General features: G+C 39.0%; 2 protein-coding genes across 4 annotated transcripts; one reads left to right on the forward strand and one right to left on the reverse strand.

Annotated features, from left to right (window-relative positions):
• The first annotated feature begins 644 nt into the window (after positions 1–644).
• Positions 645–1,568, forward strand: LOC126690913 (uncharacterized). Its single transcript, XM_050386023.1, has 2 exons — positions 645–809; positions 890–1,568. The coding sequence occupies exons 1-2, from the start codon at positions 645–647 to the stop codon at positions 1,433–1,435; spliced, it is 711 nt and encodes a 236-aa protein (XP_050241980.1). The 3' UTR covers positions 1,436–1,568.
• An 11,435-nt stretch (positions 1,569–13,003) lies between these two features.
• Positions 13,004–15,752, reverse strand: LOC126693317 (mitotic-spindle organizing protein 1B-like). 3 transcript variants are annotated; one of them, XM_050389257.1, is made up of 2 exons: positions 15,301–15,752; positions 13,004–13,378 (listed from the first exon to the last, which is right to left on the reverse strand). In XM_050389257.1, the coding sequence occupies exon 1, from the start codon at positions 15,536–15,538 to the stop codon at positions 15,305–15,307; it is 234 nt and encodes a 77-aa protein (XP_050245214.1). In that variant the 5' UTR covers positions 15,539–15,752; the 3' UTR covers positions 13,004–13,378; positions 15,301–15,304. The 3 variants fall into 3 exon arrangements, with proteins under 3 accessions (XP_050245214.1, XP_050245215.1, XP_050245213.1); XM_050389258.1 differs by lacking the exon at positions 13,004–13,378 and adding an exon at positions 14,311–14,637; XM_050389256.1 differs by lacking the exon at positions 13,004–13,378 and adding an exon at positions 14,311–14,700.
• Between the last annotated feature and the right edge of the window lie 8,085 nt (positions 15,753–23,837).

Raw genomic sequence — 23,837 nt, forward strand, 5'->3', positions numbered from 1 at the left:
GACGATGCCCAGTGGTTACTTTGACAATACCTGGGCCTTTGTCAAGGATTCAGGTTAATCCCGTCACCCACGAGGCTCGTGCGTTTTTTGAAGTGATGGTGCTAACACTTGTTATTTATTATTTTTTTTTTATTTTTTTTTCTCTTTTCCCAGCTTATACCCGTCCGCATATAACTGACGAGCAGGAGGAGTTCATCCATCGGGTTCTAGAAATTCCTTTGGAGGACCGTAAGTGCAGGGATTTGATTACCCTTGACACCCTCCATCTATACTGTGGGGGCCCAAATCCGTCAGCGGAAGCTCGCAGGTTGGAGGAGTTTGCGCGACGTCGTAAGTAGACTTTTATTTTTCCGTCAGTTTCATTATTTCCGTCACTTTTCCTAAAGTGTTTTCTTTGTGTTGTAGAGATGGATTCTGCGAAGCAAAGGATACGGGCTGCCGCAGCTCGTCAGAAGGAGGAGAGGAAGGCCAAGGAAGCAGGGGGGGAAGCCTCGTCAACCCCCACGGCCGTCGCCAAAGTGGCGAAGAGGAAACCTGACGGGAGTGACGGCCGACCCTTAAAAAAGCCTGCCGTTACTCCGTCAGTCGAACCATTGAAGGAAAAGTCCCCTCCGACGTCTGGTCATGGTGCAGGAAAGGGGGTGATGACTTCCGCTGGTCCCGTCACTGAGGGTCCGTGCCGTCTCCTAACCCACAAAGAATATGCCGTCGGGGAGGTTGAGTCCCTGATAAAACCAACGGACATGGAGCCCTGTGATCAAGTAGGGACGGAGGATTTAGGGGCGTCGGCCCTCTTTGATCTCTCCAGGGTAAGTTTCTCACATTTTTGGGTTGAACATGCCGTATCTTGTTTTGGCGTACTTTTTATCTGACGGATATGCTCTTTCAGGCCTTGGTTCGTGTCAAAGCCCTCCGTGACCGTTGCGTGGCGAAGGAGGGGGTCGTCAGTCGAGTTCGCAGCCATAACAAGAACTTGCTGAATCAGCAGGCTCAGTATAAGGAAGCCGTCCGTATCCTGAACCAGGAGCTGCAGGATGTTAATACTAAACTGACGGCGGCCAGTGGCGAGAACGTCAAGCTCCAAGGAGAGGTGACGGCTCTGGAGGAGAGGCTACAGACGGCGGGGGCTGACGCGATCAGGGACTTCAAAACGTCGCAGTCTTTCATCGACTCATGTGGTCAGTATTATGGCACTGGGTTTGATGATTGCCTTCGTCAGGTTGCGTCGGCCTTCCCGGATCTGGACTTGTCTGGGATTACAATGGACGATGGAGACGACGTCTCTCTTCAGCCCGAACCCACACCGGAGCATGACGGCAGCGTCGTCTTGGCTCAGCCTGCCGCTAATCCTACAGCTTCCGATTCTCCTGCTGTTATAGTGGACGTTGAAGACCGTCTTGCTGACGGTAATCCTGCTGACGTTCCTGCTGCCTAATTATGGCTTTGTAGTTTGCTTCTTTTTTCTTTTTTCATCTCTTCTGGAAAACAGTTGTAATTTTTAGACAGTTTTAGTTTTAAACAGTTGTAATTTTAAACAATTGTAGTTTTAAACAATTGTAATGTTTAAGTGCCCTTAACGTTTATGCATAGTTGCACGTATTTCATTTCCGTCGCTTTTATCTCTCTCAGACAAACGTTGGAAATTCCCGTCTGTTTTTAATACGTCGGCTTACAAGTGTTGTCTTTTGACATCTTTGTTGGTCCGTCAGTTTTGAGGACCTTGCCTCTAAGATGGTTATTCCACCTTATTGGACCGTCAGCCCTTAGGCTGTTAGTCTTTTTGGGCCGTCACCTTCTTGGCCTTGGCCCTGATGTCATTTGACATCGTTTTAGCCCTTCAGCTTTTTAGGTGTTGATGTCTTTTGACATCTTTTTCGATCCGTCGGCTTTTTAGCCTTTTCGGACCACTGTTTTCTTGGCTTTTTTAGCCTTGATGCCTTGACATCTTTCATTAGTCCGTCGGCTTTTTAGGTGTTGATGTCTTTTGACATCTTTGTCGATCCGTCGGCTTTTTAGCCTTTTCGGACCACTGTTTTCTTGGCTTTTTTAGCCTTGATGCCTTGACATCTTTCATTAGTCCGTCAGCTATTAAGGCCTGGGCCCTGTGATGGTTACTCCATCTTATTGGACCGTCGGCTTTTTCTTTAGTCCGTGTGTAATGGACTTAGTCGTTTTTTTTTTTTTTTTTTTTTTTTGGGCTGCAAACTTAGTGGACCGTCGGAAGGAAAATACACTTCAGCAATTTCTGAATAAAACTCCTCTTATTGCCATGCATAAAAGTAATTAAAACCAAATCCTGCCCCTTGGGCTAAAAAAGTTGTTGCGAAAAAACTAAAATAAACGATAAATCTGAGGAGTTAAACTATAATTTGCTGAAAAAATATAAAAGGAGTTGGTCTTCATGCTGCTGCTCCTATTGGTAGTACTTCCGTAGGTGCTCGGTGTTCCATGGATGTGGTAGTTTCTGTCCCTCCAATGTTTCAAGGTGGTAAGTACCTTTTCTCTGGATCCCATCAGAACTCGGTAAGGACCTTCCCAATTGGGGCCGAGTTTCCCTTGGGTAGGGTCCCTAGCGGCGCCCATGACCTTTCTAAGAACAAGGTCTCCGACTTGGAAGTCTCTGTGTCGGACCCGAGAGTTGTAGCATTTGGCCATGCGATCCTGGTACCTAGCGAGCCTCTGTTCTGCTGCTGCCCTGATCTCGTCCACTAGGTCAAGCTGCAGTCGTATAGCCTCATCGTTTCTGCCCTCATCGTGGTTGTGTACCCTGTAGCTTGCGAGTCCAACTTCAACCGGGATGACTGCTTCGCTTCCGTACGTCAGGCGAAACGGTGTCTCTCCTGTGGGTGTTCTTGCCGTCGTCCTGTATGCCCATAGTACACTTGGCAATTCTTCGGGCCATATACCCTTTGCCCCCTCGAGCCGAGTCTTGATGATCTTGAGCAAGGATCGGTTTGTGACTTCGACCTGTCCATTAGCTTGAGGGTGGGCGGGGGAGGAGTAGTGGTTTTTTATTCCCAACTGTGAACAAAAATCCCGGAAATGGTCGTTGTCGAACTGTCTCCCGTTATCCGAGACAAAGACTCTAGGAATGCCAAACCTGCATACGATGCATCTCCAGACGAAGCTCCGAACGTTTTTCTCCGTAATCGTGGCTAAAGCTTCAGCTTCCACCCATTTCGTGAAATAGTCGATGCCTACAACCAGGAATTTCAGCTGCCGTATAGCTGTAGGGAATGGTCCCATAATGTCTAATCCCCATTGTGCGAACGGCCATGGGGCTGTCATTGGGGTCAGCTCTTCGGTCGGTTGTCTGATGATATTGCTGAACCGTTGGCATTTGTCGCAGGTCCTGACATAGGCTTCGGCGTCCTTCTGCATGGTGGGCCAATAATACCCTGCTCGTACAAGCTTGTGTACCAATGATCTGGACCCTGAGTGGTTTCTGCAGATTCCTTCATGTACTTCTCTCATGATGTAGTCTGCTTCTTCCGCGCCCAAGCACCTCAGATACGGTCGGGAGAAACCTCTCTTGTATAGGACGTCTTTTATCAGGACGAACCTTGCCGCCTGGACTTTAAGTTTCCTTGCGGCGTCCTTCTCGTCTGGTAAGACCCCGTCTTTTAAGTACGAAACTAACGGTGCTGCCCAGCTGCTGTCGGAACATATTTCCTGCATGTTGCTGAGATCTATTAGCGGGGAAAGCTGTACAAAAGAGAGTACATTACCAGGGATGACCATTTGTTCAGCTGAAGCGGCCTTCGCGAGACGGTCGGCTCTCTGGTTCTCTTCTCTGGGAATCTGGACGACTTTGGCTTCTAGGTCTCCCACCCTTGTCTTTACTTCGTCAAGGTACCTTTTCATCTTTTCGCCCTTGCAATCGTAGTCTCCGTTTATTTGGTTAGTGATGACCTGTGAGTCGCAGTAGATGACTACCCTGGCGGCTCCTACTGCTTTGGCAAGGTCAAGTCCTGCTATCAGAGCCTCATACTCTGATTCATTGTTGGTGGCAGGGAAGTCGAAACGGACCATACATTCGATGGTGTCTCCCTCGGGCGATAGCAGCACGATGCCGGCCCCTGCGGCTTGTCTGTTGGACGATCCGTCCGTATATATGCTCCATTGAGGGGACTCTGCTGCCCCCTCATCTTCCCCATGGGTGAACTCAGCTATAAAGTCGGCGACGATCTGTCCCTTGATGGCGGTCCGCGGGCGATATTGAATGTCAAATTCGCTTAGTTCTATGGCCCAGAGTGCTAATCGTCCCGCTGTCTCAGGGCTGCTCATCGCCCGTCGTAAGGGCTTGTCCGTTAGGACATTTATAGTATGAGCTTGGAAGTATGGCTTGAGCTTACGGGCTGCCGTAATCAATGCGAAGGCAAGTTTCTCCATGGGCGGGTATCTCTCTTCGGCACCGTGAAGCGCTCGGCTTGCGTAGTACACGGGTTTCTGCACCTTCTCTTCCTCTCTGACCAAGGCCGCGCTAACGGCTGCGGGGGAGACGGCTAGATAGAGGAAAAGTTCCTCTCCTGGCTGCGACGGGCTTAGCAGTGGTGGGGAGGAGAGGTAAGCCTTCAATCTTTCGAACGCCTGTTGGCACTCGTCAGTCCACTCGAAGGATTTCTTCAATGTTCGGAAGAAGGGCAAGCACTTGTCCGTCGCCCTTGACACGAACCTATTCAGTGCCGCTATCTTTCCATTGAGGCTTTGCACCTCCTTCACATTTCTTGGTGGTGCCATATCCATAATGGCCCGGATCTTGTCCGGGTTTGCCTCGATCCCTCTTTGAGACACCATGAATCCCAAGAATTTTCCTGCCGTCACTCCAAAGGCACATTTCCCCGGATTGAGTTTCATGTTGTAAGAGCGAAGGGTGTCGAATGTTTCTTTGAGATCTCCTAGATGATCTTCCTCCCTTCGGCTTTTGACTAGCATGTCGTCTACGTAGACCTGGACATTCCTCCCAATTTGTTGCGCGAACATTTTGTTCATGAGCCTTTGGTATGTTGCGCCCGCGTTCTTCAGGCCGAAGGGCATGACCTTGTAGCAGAATAGGCCTTGGTTGGTCACGAACGACGTTTTCTCCTGGTCGGCCTCGTGCATCCGGATTTGGTTGTATCCTGAGAAAGCGTCCATGAAGCTCAGCAACTGATGTCGGGCCGTAGAGTCTACTAGGACATCGACCCTGGGAAGGGGGTAGCTGTCCTTGGGGCAGGCCTTGTTAAGGTCGGTGAAGTCCACACACATTCGCCATTTTCCGCTCGCTTTCTTCACCATCACTACATTTGCTAACCAGTCGGGATAGTACACTTCCCTGATGAAGTTTGCATCCCGTAGCTTTCTGACTTCCTCTGCTATGGCTCGGTCCCGCTCCGGGGCAAACACTCTCTTCTTTTGTCTGACGGGTAAAAAGGCGGGCGACACATTCAGCTTATGCACCATGATTGAAGGATCTATTCCTGGCATATCTTCATGACCCCATGCGAATACGTCTTGATTTTGCCTAAGGAATGTTATGAGCTCTTGACGGGTCGTGGTGTTAGCGAGTGTTCCAATTCTGGTCGTTCGGCCAGGATCGGAACTGTCAAGGGGTATTTCTTCTAGCTTCTCAACTGGCTCCGTTACCGTTCGGTGCTCTTCTATACTTAAAGTCTGAACCTGATCCTCCATTTCCACCATGGCTATGTAACATTCGCGCGCGGCCATCTGATTCCCGCGCAACTCCCCTACTCCGTAGTCAGTTGGGAACTTAATCATCAGGTGGTAGGTGGAGGTTACCGCCTTCCATGAGTTGAGCGTGGGTCGCCCGAGGATAGCGTTGTAGGCTGATGAGCAATCAACAACCAAGAATGTCACGTCCCTGGCTATCTGTTGGGGGTAATCACCCACAACTACGGATAAGGTGACTGCGCCCAGTGGGAATACTCGGCTCCCGCCGAAGCCGACAAGCGGGGCATTTGTTGGGATCAGTCGCCCCCTGTCGATCCTCATCTGCTGGAACGCGGTGTAGTATAAGATATCTGCTGAACTGCCGTTGTCGACGAGCACCCGGTGCATATTGTAATCTCCTACACGCAAGCTGACGACGAGTGCGTCGTCATGTGGATGGTGAAGGCGTCGTGCGTCTTCTTCTGAGAATCCGATCACGGGACCTTCTCTTCTTGCTATCTTCGGCACGGCTCCCGTCAGTTGAACATTCTGTATCAGCCGGAGATAGGTCTTACGGGCCTTCTTGGATGACCCGGCAGCGGTTATCCCTCCTACGATCATCCTTATATCCCCAATTGGGGGCCTTGGTCGCTCATTGTCCCGTCGGGGGTGCTGGTCTTGTGCAGGGGGATCCGCCCTCTCCTTGCAAACGAATCTCTGCAGCTTTCCTTGTCTAATAAGGGCTTCAATCTGCTGCTTGAGGTCATAGCAATCTGCTGTGTCGTGGCCGTGGTCGCGGTGGAATCGGCAGTACTTATCTCGTGAACGTTTGTTGGGGTCACTCTTCAGCTTCCCTGGGAACGTCAGCGGTTCCTCGTCCTTGATCTGCATAAGGACTTGATCTATCGGGGCTGTTAGCGGAGTGAAGCTTGTGAACCTTCCCCCCGGGGGCTTAGGGCGTCTTTTGTCCCTTCGGTCCGTGGTTCTTGCCTTCTTTCGGCTTTGGTCCTGCCGACCGTCTTCCTGCCGTTCTCTTTTTCTAGGCCTCTCTTCCCGAGCTAAGAGTGCATCTTCAGCGTTCATATACTTTGTGGCACGATAAAGTACTTCTGACATGGTTTTTGGGTCGTTTTTGTATATGGAAAACAAAAACTTGCCCTTCTTCAAACCATTTGTAAATGCCGCGACAAGTATCTTGTCGTCCGCTTCGTCGATTGAGAGCGCCTCTTTATTGAAACGGGAGATGTAGGCTCTTAGAGTTTCGTCTTCTCGCTGCTTCATACTCATCAAGCAAGCCGTAGACTTCTTGTACCGATGGCCTCCAATAAAGTGTGCGGTAAACTGAGCGCTGAGTTCCTTGAAGGTGCTGATGGAGTTTGGGGTCAGTCGACTGAACCAAATTCTTGCCGCGCCCTTTAGCGTTGTAGGGAAGGCCCTACACATGATGGCGTCCGCTACTCCTTGAAGGTGCATTAGGGTTTTGAAGGTCTCCAGGTGGTCCAGTGGGTCCTTGACCCTGTCATAACTGTCTATCTGCGGCATGCGGAACTTACTTGGCAACGGGTAGGAGTTGACGGTAGTGGTGAACGGTGAGTCCGTTCGGTTGACGAGGTCGTCAAGGTCGCTTGATACCCGTCCCTTGAGAGCATTCATCATAACCTCCATTTGTTCCTTCATGGCTTGCATCTCCGCGAGAACGAGGGGCGGAGTGGTTTCCGCGAGGGAGGGGATGCTCGTGTTCTGTCGTTCAGGTTTGCTCGGGGCGTTGCTGGCCTGGGGTCCTTCCTGGTTTCTCCTGTCAGCGCTGGTTCCTTCTTGCTCTGCTCCTTGGTTGTTGGGAGCTGCATTCTTCTGTCTCAGTTGCTCTTCTAGGTCGTGATTTTGCTTTGTGAGGCGCTCCACGGTGGCGGCGAGCGTCCTCACCTGTCTTTCAAGCGCGGTTGTAGGAGCTTCTTCTTCTTGAATGTCGTTGTTGGTCGCCATTGAGCGAGTGAGTACCATGTAACTCTCTTGTCTTGAAAGCGAGAACGTGCTAAAGCGGTTCCCACAGACAGCGCCAACTGATGATACCGAAAACAATACCACCAATGAGTCACACGTTCCTCGTACGATTACTAATGGCACCTGCACAATGAAAAAGAATAACCTAGCGGGGAGTACCGGTGTGGTACCGGCCAAGTACCCTCCGAAGGTCAAATTAGAATTATTCTCACTGCTCTAGAGTGCTAGAGAGGGTAAATTACGCGTACCTTGATTTGTGAGGGTGCTTGGGTTTTTATAGTAGAGAGGGCTGACCCTCTTTTCCTTGGAGTAGAAGTCTTTTCCTTGTAGGAGTCTCCTTGGGCGTATTTTACGGGATTCTTTCCATATAGGAGTCTTTAGGTTCCATGAAACGTGGGGAGCAAGTTATTTACTTATACGTGCAAAATGGAAACTTCATAGACTGACACCGTCAGTTTATGTTATCCCGTCAGTCTATGCTTACTCTGTAAACTTCAGGAAGTTCGGCCCTATGTGGAGTTCTTCTGCCTTACATCACCGTCAGCCTAGAAGGTATGCTGACGGCAAGACCATCTCGTCATCCTTGTTAAGTCGGCATCTTCACTCTTACCAGGTCTGCACCGTCGCCTTTGTCAGGTACGTGCCGTCACCCTTGTCAGGCACGTGCCGTCACCCTTGCCAGTGTTTTTATCCTCATCAATTTTTTTAGGAAGTTTCTTCTTGTCTAAGGAAGGTAAATCACCAATAAAGAATAAGGGTTATAATGTCCAAATACTATCACATAATGATGTGTAACACTTTTGTTGCCCTACTTAATTAACTGCAATATAAGATATAATACAGTTAAAAAAAAAAAATATATCATTACCTCATTTTTATGTAATTTGATAGTGGAGATCGAGTTTCAGTTATCCCATTTATCAGGACTTGGACATTGATAAATGAATCAGCAAAGGAGTTGGGACTAAAACTAAATACAACCGTGCCTTACAGAGCATGGTTTGAGGGAAGACAAGTCTATATTTATATTGTTGTACTCATTGGTTCCAAATGGTATTCTTTTTCCTGATTTATTTTATCTTGTAGGTTGGTGGATGGACAAAAGTATATGGTAACACCCAACTATCCTTCGCCTCCGTAAGAGGAGCTTCCCACCAAGCATGAACACATCAAAATAATGAAACAAATAATAATGTACTAGTATTACTAATTTGAATTTTCCTAGTTGGGAAATATTTGGCCTCTTCTTGTCTATCAATTATCTCTTCTAGCTTTTCTCAAAAAAAAAAAAAATTATCTCTTCTAGTAAAAGCGAGAAAGTTGTATTTTTCTTTTTGGCAATAATATGACGGCATTATATTTGACTCGCAAATCAATGTATTATGAAATTACATTAAAAAACAATACACTAACATATCAATGTGATATAATATTCTAAGAACTATACCGTTAGCATTTATGCCAGGTCGGCTTCTTGCTTGAATTTCACAAAGCATGCATGCATCTATAAAATTGGATTTTCAGGAAAATTTCTACCAAGATATCATCCGATAAGGGTGGAGCTGGGAATTATGGTTTGGGGGCGAATACACATTATACATCAATAAAGAAAAATTCAAAACACATACATATATTAACACACACGCTGCCCAATTACATATTTTTTTCAAAAAAAATCAGGTTGGTTAGGTAACCATTACCCAACAAGCTCAAGGAGAGAAACCCGCCTCGAAAGCAAATGTGACTAATTAATTTTCAAATCATAACATGTAATATTAGAACTAACTTGTTAACACCTAGTTAATTTGTGCATTCAATCATTATTAGTATTTTTATAATTTTAGGGATTTGACTTGAGGATGGTAACAATAAAAAATTCATTTTTAAATCAACATGTTTCAGTTCACATTTCATCAACTTCTAAGTTAGAACAAAAGTATGTGTGAAGTTGGCAGAATCCTTTATACGTGACTATGCACAATTTGGATGATTTCTTCCTTGAATTTGCTCTTTCATAGACTTATACTTGTATGAGCATAGCCTTGGATGATTTCAACATATATAAATAAACCTTTTTATTTTTATTTTTATAAAGAATGACAACTATAGCTTTGAACGAGTGAGAGTGTTCATACAATTGGGAAAAACAAAAAATTGCACCTTCGATAAGAGTCAAGTTCTGAGTAGCTCTCACTTGCGTGGAGTTGGTAATCCATCATTTTCATGAGAGAGCCAAATAATTATCAGACAAAGAGATGTTTGGAAGAAACAAATAATTCCATTAATTATTCACAAAAAAATCTATCCATGATATGCCTCACCTTCCTCGGATAAAGATAAATCTATGCCTTTTTTTGGGGTAAGGCGGGGGCTCGGTTTCTTGACAAAATCAACTACGCTAATCGTTTTCCAGGGCGGCGTTTTATTATTATTATATTTTTTTTGAAGAGAAGAAAATTTTATTGCAAAAACAAATAGAAACTACAAACAAAAACTACAACCCAACCTCATCCAAGATAATGCAAGCAAAACTTGAAGAGCAATGTATGATAGAAATTCTACTCTACCCTAATCTAAGTGTATATATGTGTGAAACTTCCTCCTAGACACTTGAACCTCGACTCTTCTCCCCCCCTATCATCACCCCACTAGCACTTACACTTACAAAGTGACTATAGCGCTAAAGGTGCATGATGATATATCCTTAGTTCTTAAATATTATTTATCCTCATTTTATCTGTATATGACTCTTTTATTCTATTTTATTTTTCCTATTTTATACTTCCTTCTGAATTTTGGGCTTGTTAACTAGAGAATTTTGGTTTTCTGTTTCCGAAATTGTTCCTCTACAAAGAAATTCATGAAGCTCTTCACATATATAAGCTTCTTCAGCATAATTTTGTGGTGTTGGATCTTTTCTTTGAATGATATCTAATTGTTTTCAAATAAGGGTCACCTATAATAGCTCATGACCTGGCCTAGTAGCCTGCTGGCCCACCAGGCTAATCGTTGGGCCAACTTAGTAATGTTTAGGCATATGAGTAGCCTAGTCCTGCTAGCGCAGTGGGGCAGGTCATGGGCCAACCCAATAACTCGGAATTTATAACAAAATAATTTGGAAGAATCAGAGTCAAATTTAAAACATGATAGAAAAACTTTAAGATCCCGCACATTTTAATCACTAGAATACTTAAAGTAATTGTATTAAATTATGCTTATGAATTATATATTTTCCTAGTAGTCAAGTAACTTTGATTGGTTTAAAAATAATAATAATAACCCTTGGACATTTATTTTTTTAATTAAAAGATAGAAAAAAAGGGGTAAACCATTAATTTAAAAAATTAAATAGATTTTGATTGTAAAAATGGATGTAAATAAGCTTTAATTCTTTCTATAAAAAAACATTGATTCCCACCTAAAAAAAAATTGTTTCTTTTCTTAGAAAAATATTTTACTGTTTGCTATGATCCACTAATGGCCAAAGGAATTCAGAAATTTTTATTTTTTTATTTTTTTAAGTTGGGATGTAGACATTTTGTAGTGATGCAACTGTTATCACTCTAATATTTCAAACAAAATAAATTAATTATTTTTTTAATAAAATATTTTACTGTTAGCTGGGCTCCACCAATGGTCAAAGCTAGTTTTTTTTTTTTTTTTTTTTTTTTTTTTTTTTTTTTTTTTTTTTAAGTTGGGATTTAGACATTTTGTAATGATGCAACTATCCTCACTCTAATATTTTCTACAATATATATATATATATATATATATATTCATAAATACATCAATTTACTTATTTATTCCAATACATACAAGTTAATCAATAGTTTTTTTTTTTAATTTTTTTTTAATTTTTTTTAAGTATATTCAATAGATCAATGTGACAATATGTGGCTTGTGCTTTGTAATACAATATAGAGAAGTGCTACGTTCATAATATTTTCACAACAAATTATAAGTGGTTAGTTATTATTGGTTATAATTTAAATCTATTACTAAAATTACTTTTTTACCCACTAATAACAACCTGTAATAACCTGCCATTTAAGATTTATTGTAAAAATATTGTAGACCACATTTCTCTACAATATAACTGTAATTTTTAATTGAATTTTATAAGCATATTGAAGTGCTCATGGATAGCCCATTAGACCCTACCTACCTATAAGGCCCAGCCCGCTAAAAATAAACAAATTGGGTATTGCCACAGGTCCATCGGGACAAATTTTCACTTCCGGCCTGTTCCAACCTGGCTTATTGACTGGTCAACAGCCCAATAGGCCCATGGGCCAAGTAAAAAGAAGCCCGGCCCATTGCTGACCCTTATCCCAAGTACTTATTCATGTTTGCAGGTTGCCAAGATAGTGTCCTTTTTCCAAGTTTTCAAGGCTGTTTTTCAAGATATTTTCTTTCATAGTCTAAATTTTAAAGAACCTTGCACTGTGATTTCCTTGTTCTACTACTAGAAGACTAGTGTTATCTCTAATCCACATCCCCAATTAAAAGGACGAGGAACTACCACTCGTTCCCTTCAGTGTTTAAATCCTATAGGAAAGTGCTATGAAGCAAAAGAGGAATGAGCCTAAGCCCCCGGCCATTAAAAAAGCTCCCATTGCAACCAAAATATTACAAGAATCACTATATCCGACCATACTGACAATACTACACAAATCTAAACCCATAACCACAATCCAGAACCCATCCAAGCCACCAAAAATTATGCAAACATCATCATTTACATGGACACGACACAATTGCTCCCACTTGCCCACACAGCTTACCAAGCATCAAAACCCACACTTGGTTGAAAGCCTGAAACCCAAGAATCATTACACACCCAAATCAAACATAAAAACCTACCTCCACAGAATTTCACCCACTCACCCCCTCAGCTGAAACCCATACTGCCAGTCCAACAAACAAACACTAACTCAATTAAACAATAGTCAAGGGCTCACTCACAAAACCCATTAGCTACTGCTTGTATTTACTTAAAAACTCAAACAAATTCTCCATAAATGTCATTTTCTCCTAGGGTGCTCAACAGATCCACAAAACTGATCCATATGTCTGATCTGGCCTAACCTGAAAGTTGGCACCGGTTTCGACAAGGTGAAAGGTTGGTAGCAGGTTTGGAACTCAAAAAACATGTGGTTTGGAGAGTGGCGGGTCTAATATAAAATTCACCCGATATAGTATAAATGCTATGTTTTTGTCCCTGAAACTTAATAGAAGTTGAGGAAAGAACAAAATGTAGAACATTTTAAAGTTCAACAAACAAAAATATAACTCTTTGAATTTGAAAGACAAAAATAGAATCCATGAGAACTCCTATCTTTCAGTTTTCAGTTTTCCAAAGCCCTCCCCGTTCCACCCTCACCCCCTCCTTGGCCAAAGGGGAATTTAACAAAGGTTGTCTTTGTCACTACTACAAGAACAAAACTGAATCTCCAGATCACAACATAGAGCAGAGTTCCAAAGGATGTGCTTGCGTTCTAGGAAGAGTGGGAACAGGGATGCTGAAGTTCAACGGACTATAAGTATAGATAATCTGGTAGGAGGAAGCCACAAAAGCATTATCTCTAAACTAGCGACGGCAACTACTCTCTACAATATGTGGAGGAAGCCACGAGCATTATCACAAGAGGTCATGGTGGGAGATTAAGACTTCAAGAATGGAGAAGAAATCTTGAAAACAATTACAAATGGTGTCATGTATTGACTACTGCAAAAGAAGAAAATTATGAGCTCATTTCAAAATAAAGTCATCTGGTTCATTAGGTGATCGGCAATCCCCTGCTGCACAAGTTTAGCAGTAAAGCACTTATCAAAAAGAAAATAATTTTAGCAGTTAAGCTGTGTTTGAAAGATAAAGGGGTACTTTGATAGTTTGACTAGGTTTGGTCTACTGCGTTCTAAATAACAGCTGTCGTATCTCATTTTCTTATGTACTTCTACAAATTCTGATATCTAACAACACACAGATAGTGTAAATCATCAAAGTTACAATTTAAAAAATCTCAAAGAGGTTCTATAGCTCCGCACTGGTAGGTGCTAAATTCTGCAAAAGCTATTAAAAGCGCATGATCTAATGTAGTCTCTTCTCCTAATTAGGTTATCCAGCCTATTATCAATCTAATCTGTGAAAGGTAAACAATCTGAATAAAAATCTACATTTCTTATTTTTACACTATTACATATGAAAGAGTAAAATCATAATAAGATCATTAATATTTTAAAGAATGAAATGGATTTTTTGCATAAAAGAGATTCTGCCATCTCACAAGCATTTCTATCACAAACTAAGAATTAGACCAATAGGAGTTTCACAAATCATGCAAGAGACAAAGCTAACCCAATGTCAAGCCTCAAGAATAGTTACAATAATGCCAACCGTGATTAGGTGCTTTTTTCATTGAACAAAAGATAATCAACCTAAAAATTTAAACACAAATGTACAAGCCAATATGAACTACTAATTCTACCTTGAGAGGTTTGGCATATTTGAATTGATCTTACATGCTACACAAAATGTAAGACTGCATTTTCTCTGAAGAGATTAATTCAATCTTTGATATCCAAATGGCCAGGGTAAAACCATAACATTATTTAGTCAAGGCACAATGTGACAATATGTAAAGAATCTACAACAGAAAGTGTTCAGAGATAGGTTAAATGACAATATTATTAAACTGTACATACTACATAGGAAAAACATAGTTCTCTAATAAAATCCAAACCACTTTTATGAAACCTTCAAGCACAATATGCCAATCAAAGTCTGCAAGGAATGCAAAGACTTTATTTATTTTTTTCTTTTGTTCTTTTTCCAACAGGATGCCCAAGGTTCTTTGAGAGCATGATCGATCCCAAGATATGCAGTTCCATCACACATTCACCAGGCAATTATACAGATAAACTCCAATGGGCAAACCCAAGTGGTTGGTCTCGTGGTTCCTAAGACCACATTTGATCCATGAGCTCCTAGTTTCAAAACTCCTAGTCAGCATTTTAGGGCCACACCCATGGAATTTCTCAATGTAATTACTGTAGAACGGAGGGATTGCACACATCCGAGGAAATAGTCAGAAGCTCAAAAAGTGTTGGAAAACCTCATTAATAAAAAGAGAAAAAAGAAACATACAATCTGATTAAAAGAAAAGGTGAGAAATCCCAATGGGTAGAACCAAAGGGAGAGTTGAATGCTGGTGAGGAGGGTCAAAACTCAAGACCCCATATTGAGAAACCATGAATTCAAGGAACCCCTAAACTAAAACCATATTGAGGTTAGTGGGAAACGCAACAAGTCTCATGACATAAAAATTAACAGGTGCCCTTCGGACATTTTTATTATTGGACCATTTTAGAAAAAATTTAATACCACTTTAAATTCTTTAATGAGAAATATAAAAAGCTGTAAAAAAAAAAAAAAAAAAAAATCAGTTCTTTTTTTCTTTTTGTTAACAAGTTATTATGAAAAAAAATTGTGCCACAGTAACACAAGCATGCCAATTTTTGGAATGGCATTCTCAATTCTTAAATGGACTCAGCAACGACAGTGAAGGTAAAAAATAATGTAATATGTCATTTACGTGACTTGCTAAGCATTTTAACAAACATAGCCATCACGCCGAGCAAATAAGGCACCTGCTCAGGGAAGAAACGACGGAGCAGCAGATGTTGTTGGGGTTGCGGAAGAGGGCGGCGGAGGCTCAGTTCGGAGTTCTTTGACGACGGCGGAAAGAGACTCCGGGTTGAGACCGAGGTCGCAGAGAGCTATGAGGACGGAGAGGGTGTGGCGGTCGAGCCCTGTGTCGAGAATGTTCGACATGTGGAATGCAAGGTCGAGTGACTCCCTCGCCGTTCGAGCAGCCTCCGGATCCATTGATCTCTCTCTCGAACAACAGCCTATTCGAATTGGACCCCACTTTGCCTCGAATTGAACAGTGTCACAAAGATATCTGGGACCTTAAAAAGTTTGAAATCGATCTGAAATTTTTAGGGGAATTCGAAGTCCTAATGGTTGGTGGAGCTCTCAATTTGAGAGTGGGGTTCGAGTAATCGAGTCTCCTCACTCTTCAATCTAAAATAAATAAAAAATGCCTAAAGTAAAACTTTAGGCAACGGTATTGAAAAAGAAAAGTAATTTTTTTTTTCTTTATGAAAATTACATTTTAAACCCTATATGGTGGTTTCAATTTCAAATTAAAGCCATATTGGGGGAAAAGTTTGATATTAGGGCACGTTTGGTAGACTGTAATAGACACTGTAATGTAATAGTTATTCATATGATTTAACTATTTAATAGTTTGGTTATGTTTTTATTATATGAAATAGTCATTCCTTATGAATAGCTATTCTTTAAAATAAGGAATAACTATTCCTCTTTAAAATGGTTGTAATAACTATTCCTTAGTAGATGTAATAATTTCTAACATTCATATATTTCCAAATAAATAAACTTGCCATATCTACCTAACAATTATGGAAATAAAAAATCATAAAAAAATAACTCATCTCTCTAAAATTTAAAATATATTATTTTCTAGGAAATATATTTGTATGAATGAGATATTTCCTAAAATAGATCATAAGTTTTTTTTTAATGTTACAACTCACAACCAAACTAATGAATAGGTTTAGTTATTCCATTACAACATATTTTATTCCTGGTAATAAAGATTACCATTCCTGTTGTAATTCACATTCAGTGTACCAAATGTACCCTTAGATCCGCAAGCTTAAATGAATTTCAAAATTTATAGTTTCATTTGTTTTACACTGAACTCTCTCGACTTTGGAAATTATATCAATTTAAATCCTTCAATTAAGGTTCAAAATCTAAGAAAGAAGTTTCTAGAGGTGACAGCTGGCACTACAGCTGGTGCTCAGCAAAATGAGAGCTGACTGTCTCTTTCTTATTCCTGTAAATAACTCCATCACTCTTGACTCATTACATGACAAATAATAGCATGAACCATTTATTGAAGCAATTGGGTAAGGTCCTCCCACCAACATTTAAAAAGTCCAAAAGAAACCTAGATCTAGAATCAAACAATAAAAATAACATGAACCATTTATTGAAGCAATTGGGCAAGGTCCTCCCATCAACAAATAATAAGTCCAAAGGAAGATTGAATCAAGAAATATCACTAATTCACAATGTATTATGCGAATGGCTAGGTGTCCAAATCTTTTATCCCAATCAGGGAGTGAAGCTCATTCAGCAACACAGGTAGTATAGGTTCGACGTGTGGAAGATGATGGAAAGAAAGAGTAAAGGCCAATATTGAATATTCTTAGTTCTTAGTTCTTGTTATTTGAAAATAAAAGTAAGGGAAGAGCCACTGTCAATGTGAGTGATAGTCAAACTTGTGCGTCTCCCTCATATACTTGATCTTTACCATTGTACTCTCCTTAGATTGCATATTCAAATTGCTCATATCAGGTGTGAGATGGCTTGTGACTCCAGTATCAGGATACAAATTTAGGTTAGAAGATGATTATAGACCAATATGAAAGCGTCCATATGAGAATTCCTAGTCTTACCATGATAAATTGAACTGACCAGTAGCTAGGTATATATCGTGTGACAAACTCTGTTGCAAACATGACAAGCTTTGTGCATGATTTGAGTGATTTTTGGTGGTGGGATTTTCATTATGGAACCATGCATCAAAAACATTATGGTATTGTTCATCTGTTCTCGCGAGCAAGTAGATGCCCAAAGAAATCATCAACTGAAAAGCAGAGTAAGTAAGGGCCGGACCAAGGCCTAGGCCTAAGGCCCTATCACAATTTTTTTTTTTACCCTCAGCGAAAAAGGCCCCCTCCTCCATTGTCAAAGGCCCAAAATTTTATTTTTATGAAATTATATATAATTTTAATGGTTGTACACTTAAAAAAAAAAAAAAAAAAATAGTGTTGTTAAGAATACTACAACTTTTACTATAGGCTTACAAATTGGGACGTCACCGATCTCAAAAAAGTAATTTAAAAATTCATTAATTAGATTTATGAAATTCATCAATTATAATCATTGTCATATCATATTGTGAATATTTTGTAGTGCTTTTATCACATTTTTCCTTTTCATTACTATCAAGACTCCCAAAGTGCGATACCAATAGAAATCTAACTCAATTAAAAGCCCATACCGTTTCAAAATAATGTTTCAAATAAGTTAAATCATCAATTATAAATTAATCTCCTCCAATAATTTGAGGCCTTAATTTTTGTAAACCGATATCGTACAAAACCATACTCCAAATAATATCTATCTTTCTTTGTTAAAAATAAGATATAAAATTAAAAATTAAATTACAACGTTTATTAACTATGCATTGTCATATATCCAAAATAAAGTATATTTTTTAATCATAATATATTTTTATTTCTTTTTATTAAAATTTATGATTCAACTATATGAAAATACACTAGTCTAGTTGGTATTTTCATCAAATTATGTATTTAAAATATCAAATTAACTTTGATTTGATTAATATTAAATAATTTTGTTCCATTAATATTTATAAATAAATGACCCTCACATAAATTTTTCGCTTGAGGCTCCAAATTCTGTTGGGCCGCCGTAAGGTACGCATTAGTCATTACTAAGTAATCCGTTGCAATAGGTTAATAAGTATGTATAATAGTCTCCTTTTTATTTTATTTTATTTTATTTTATTTTAAAGAAACATAGTGTGGGTTTGGATAGCAATTAATTCGGCGTCTGCATTTTCAAAGCGTGTTTTCTCCTTTTTTTTTTTTTTCTTGCATTTGTTGACTTTGAGAGACAATATTTACTATTCATGAATAGTGTATGCACTGTTTACACACTGTGCATATACTGTTTACACATTAAAAAATATTAAAATGGGTCCCACGGCACTATTCATACATTTAAAAATTATTTTACTACAGTGTTTTCAGTTTCAACAAAAATAAGCTCAATCCAAACAGACCCATAATAGAGTCAATGGTGTGTGGTTTTTTAAAATTGTTTTAGTTTTTTAAAAATGTGGGGAAGATTACATTTCTTAAGGTACACCCTCTCTATAAACATATATTCACTTGGTTTGAAAAATGCATATATTGGATTCTTGCATTAATAATTATCTTATGCATTAACTTTCTTGAACGTTGCTCTTCTCAAACGGTGACCCACACACAATATGTCAAGTGGCAAGAGTAGTCCAAAACTCCATATGAGTGAGATATTATGTTTATGTTTATGATGACAACTCCAATTCTGTTTCCACACAAATCGACAATCAATGTCGACCTTGATCTTTTGTTAGTTTACGATAATCACGCCATGCCTCATCAATCATATAGTGTCGTAGTCTCAACGATAGTCCCCAAAAATCATACATATATATGTGGAACGCTGCAAGACTCAAAGTAACGTTTGGCTTTTTGTTGACCACGTCTCATTGCGCCACATGGTTACATAAATTTATGCCACGTTTATGTTTTAAAATAACAAAACATTATGTCTTTTCATTTGGTAGAATAAGAGTAACGTTTCAGTACCATATTTTGCTATGGTTGGTGTTCAGTTGCACTGCTCCAGGGGGAAGTTATAATAACTAATAGTCGAAATGTTTGACTTTTTGTTGACCATGTCTCATTGCGCCACATGGTTACATAAATTTATGCCATGTTTATTTTTTAAAATAACAAAACATTGTGCCTTTTCATTTGGTAGAATAAGAGTAACGTTACCGTACCATTTTTTGCTATGGTTGGTGTTCAGTTGCACTGCTCTAGGGGGAAGTTATAAATTTCACATATTTATCCTTGCTATGGTTGGTGTTTAGTTGCATTGCTCCAGGGGAAAGTTATAAATTTCACATATTTATCCTCGGTAATTAAAAACTTATAAGTGGGTATGATGAGGGTAATTTAGGCATAAAAAATGAGGAATCCAAACAAGAAAAACCTCATAAATAGTAGTATAGATGACACTATGACTTGGAAGAAGAATGCAAAGCTAGCTAGGAGGAGCCTTTTTTTTTTTTTTTTTTTTAAGGTAACGGTTTACGTCGTTTGAATAGCGCACGCAGCACATCATGTGGTCAATGCGTAGTGGTGATATTTTTATGGATCATTTTATTTGAATATTATCTTGAATATGCCATCCAAAAAATTAATAAATAAAAACATTATATTGAATAAAAGTATGTGAACAGAATATAAGGCAGGGAGTTTTTCAATGGCAATTATTGCAAACATGGACCATTTTTTTTTTTTTTTAGGGAGAAAACATGGACAATTATTAGTTTACATGAATAACAAAATAATAGAACGTAAAATTTATATTGTAGGGAACTGAATTTATAATCTTTTTATCTACAAATTAATTTTATTATGCTCACACGCGTACTCAGAGGCTCTTCTATTTTTTCGGTAAAAGTTAATAATTTATATCTATTATAATTTGAGATTACTACATTTTTCAATCACAAAAAATACCTAGGGGTGTGATGAATGTTATGACTTATGCTTTTGTGGGTGAAATAATTTTTTCATCACACCTCTAGATATTTTTATGATTGGAAAATGTAGTAATTCCAAATTATAATAGAGGTAAATTATTAATTTTTACCGAAAAAATAAAAGAGCCTTTAAGCAGGCTAGTTGTTGTTGTTGTTGTTGTTGTTGTTATTATTATTATTATTTTTTTGAGAAGAAAGTGGGATATTATGTTTATGAAGACAACTCCAATTCTGTTTCTACACAAATCGACAATCAATGTCCACCTTAATCTTTAGGGGGGGCGTTTGGTTTGCTATATTGTGCCCTTGATGTGATGCACATTACGATGATGTGACATTAAAATTTTTGGTTTTTTATTTTTTTTTAAATTACCACAATTTAAAATTGATAAGCCAAGAATGTATTGACCCATGGGGTAAATTAACCAATTAATTGGCCAAGTGAATTAATTAGGTTCAATTACATGCAATAAGTGTGGTAGCACAAACAAATCACCAACTAAGTTAAATGTAGCGGAAAATAAATTTGATACGGGTGATTTGTTTACGAATGGGGAAAACCATCGAGGCAAAACTCCACGGAGTGAATTTAAGGTGACTACTCCCGAGAATCTACTATTATCAAAATAAGCAGTTACAAGTAAAAAGAATCACAGTACCTAAAACCAACCTACAGTTGAACCCTTATCCCAATACCTAATTGGACTTGTAATGTAATGACAATCTCTCCTTTCAATGTACGGCTCCCAGTATGTGACTAACCAATGATGCATGGATCTCAGTACGTGACTAACTCCACAACAACCCTTTAATTGTTGTAGTTGATTGCAGCAACTTCACATAGAAACACTAATAACATCTTCAATGTTGGTGCAAGAGACTTTACTTGGTTACAGAACTCAATGGTGTACAAGAAACATAGTAAGAACTCTTTCTTCTGTAGGAGGAGGCTAAGGTTTTAAAAAGAAAACCTTATGAAGCTCTCTAGGGTTAGGATTTTCTTTTTCCACCCCCTTGAAATAGGAGTTTAATGGGCTCTCCTACTCCAAATAGGTTTGCACAAAACTTGGGCTAGGCTTTTCTAGTCCAATAAGGATTATACAAACCCACAAACCTTGGGTTTTCCTGGTCTTATAAGGATTATAAAAACTCATAAACAAATATCCTTTTAGAATAAAAATGTTGCTGGCTATAGTCTGAATCCCGTAAGCTCGATAGATTGAGACATGTGTTGAGCTTTAAAGAATCTCGACAGATCAGGCTTCTGTCAAGAAGGTATCGAGACCTGCAGATTGCACTTTTTTCTTGAGTAGTTCTTGAGTAATCTTCATGTTTTCAATTTAACCACTTGTAATGATCTTCTTGAACCTTCTTAGATTTAACCCAAATACAAGTAAAGTGCGTTTTGTCAAAGGATATGCCAATTACATAAAAATATGTCCATAATAATCTCTCTCTTTGGCAATCCGTGACAAAACCACAAGAGTACATTGAATGTCTTAGAATACATTTTACTCAAGATTACAGAATAAATAAGCCTAGTTTAAAAAATCTGAACCTTGGAAGTTGTTGCAAGAAGAAGGTTCGGAATCTTGACTTGGCTTTAACTTGTCTTTCCTAAAAGGCACTAAACAAAACACATCAAGGTACCATGTGGAAAATAATGACAAGTTAAATAAACAAGAAACATGTGTATAAAGAGAGAAAAGAAATAACACATGTGAGATAAAGAGTGAAACACATACATCATCATCAAATATAGAAACAACACATGATGTATGTAAACGGTTACAAAACCAAAAGATACACAACACAAAATATACATATTAATATCAAAATGTATTAGACTAACTCTTCTCCTAAGTTAGCTACATAAAAAACTTTCTTCCTTTTAACAAGAAGTTCTCCCCTTAAGTCTATTACTCTCTCTGAGGAATGACATTCAATTCTCAAAATTCTTCTCCTTTTTGAAACCATTGTCAAAGGGCAAAAAAGGCCAAAAAAAAAAAAAAAAAACTTGACCAGAGACAAACAAAAAACTGATATAAAGGGAACGAGGAGAACAAGGAACCATAGACCTACAAGAAAAAGAAAAATAATATGTTATGGACACAAAGGAAAAAAAATTCAAAACAAAGAAAAGTGAAATGCATGCAAGGGTATCTTGATCGATTAAGGATGTGTCGAGAATCTATCAAGAAGAAGCCAATCGATCGAGAATCTGTCAAGAATTTATCGGCCAGACAGAAAGTTTCTTGATGGAATGAAAAGCTATCGAGACAAAAACTAGAAATTTTCGATGGATTGAGAATGCGATAAGATCTGTCGAGACAAAACAAAAAGGTCTCGATATATGCGAATCTGTCGAGGATCTGTCGAGCTTGAAGAAAAGGTGTTTTCAAAGAAGGGAAAAACACATAAAGATGAATGCAGCAAGCAAGCTACTCAAACATAGATCCAAACAACATGTTAAGCTCTCAAAAACATCTCTCAAAAAGAAATTGCAAAGCATTCATGATCCAAAACACATACACACACACACACACTAAACAAGTCTAACCAATTTTATATTTCAAAAACAAGTTGAGACAGTTTAGTGAGCATACATTAACACTTATATTCCTTGTGATGGCTAAATCACATTGTACCTGCACATATATTTCAAAAGTAGCAAAGAATTTGCGTGTTGTATGTGAAAACATAGCAAGAGTACATAAGTGTCTTATATTATGACGATTTGAGATATGAGAAAATCAAATATACTCACACACAATCATAACTGCTTGATGGAGACTATCACCTTCGAGGTACATCCTATAACTTCCACATCTCCTAGAAACATGCTTGCAACCATATTTAAAAGTATTTTGATTCTTTTTTGTTTTTATTTTTCTTTGCACATTTTTCTTTTTGAGCATATCATGCATGGGCATATAAGAGAGAGAAAAGAAATACTCAATTATGTAAGCTTAAAAATCACAATTTTGTTATGCTGAAGCACACAGATGTTATACATGATTGGCGGGCTTTAGTGGTGAGATGGTTATTTATGTCTTTCTCTTAGAATTTTTTAGTCATTCTCGTCAAAAAGAGTGATATGAGTGTTAAGTATAAGAGATTACGTAATCTTATTCATCACAAACAGGAACCACAAAACTCACTTGCTTAGTTGTGCATTGAGATGCTCATTTAAGCTACAAAAGATACAAAGTTTAGAAAACTTTACTTCAATGGCCATCCAAGGTACACAAGTACCAATGAACACAAACATACTATTTTTGCATTTTTCTGATTTTTCAATATATATATATATATATATATTTTTTTTTTTTTTAATTTAATTTTTATGAGAAGCAAAATAAACAAAAACTGAAAAACAGCCAAACAAAAACATAAAAAAACACACAAAGCATAAAACTAGATGTAAATGCATGAAAGCATGATTTCAAAAACAAATAAGAAATCAAGCAAGAAAGTCCAACTTTAGATAGAAAGAATTAAAGTAGAGGACAAACAGAAAGACAATTAAGTCTTAGGTTCCTTTATTACCCATACAGCATGAGGCTTTGGTCGTGAAGATGAAAATGCACGTGTCCTAGTATAACTACTAAAGGACATAGAGGAATTAGAATTCTCCTAAAATTGAGTCAAAAAGCTCAAAACTTTTAATAACTCACCAAGAAT

This window comes from Quercus robur, chromosome 7 (assembly GCF_932294415.1).
Source record: "Quercus robur chromosome 7, dhQueRobu3.1, whole genome shotgun sequence".
Lineage (NCBI taxonomy): Eukaryota > Viridiplantae > Streptophyta > Magnoliopsida > Fagales > Fagaceae > Quercus > Quercus robur.

Coding starts and splice junctions, on each gene's coding strand:
- LOC126690913 (XM_050386023.1), top strand. CDS start 645: ATGACTTCCGCTGGTCCCGTCACTGAGGGTCCGTGCCGTCTCCTAACC. Junction 810..889: donor CCCTCTTTGATCTCTCCAGG/GTAAGTTTCTCA, acceptor ATGCTCTTTCAG/GCCTTGGTTCGTGTCAAAGC.
- LOC126693317 (XM_050389257.1), bottom strand. CDS start 15,538: ATGGATCCGGAGGCTGCTCGAACGGCGAGGGAGTCACTCGACCTTGCA.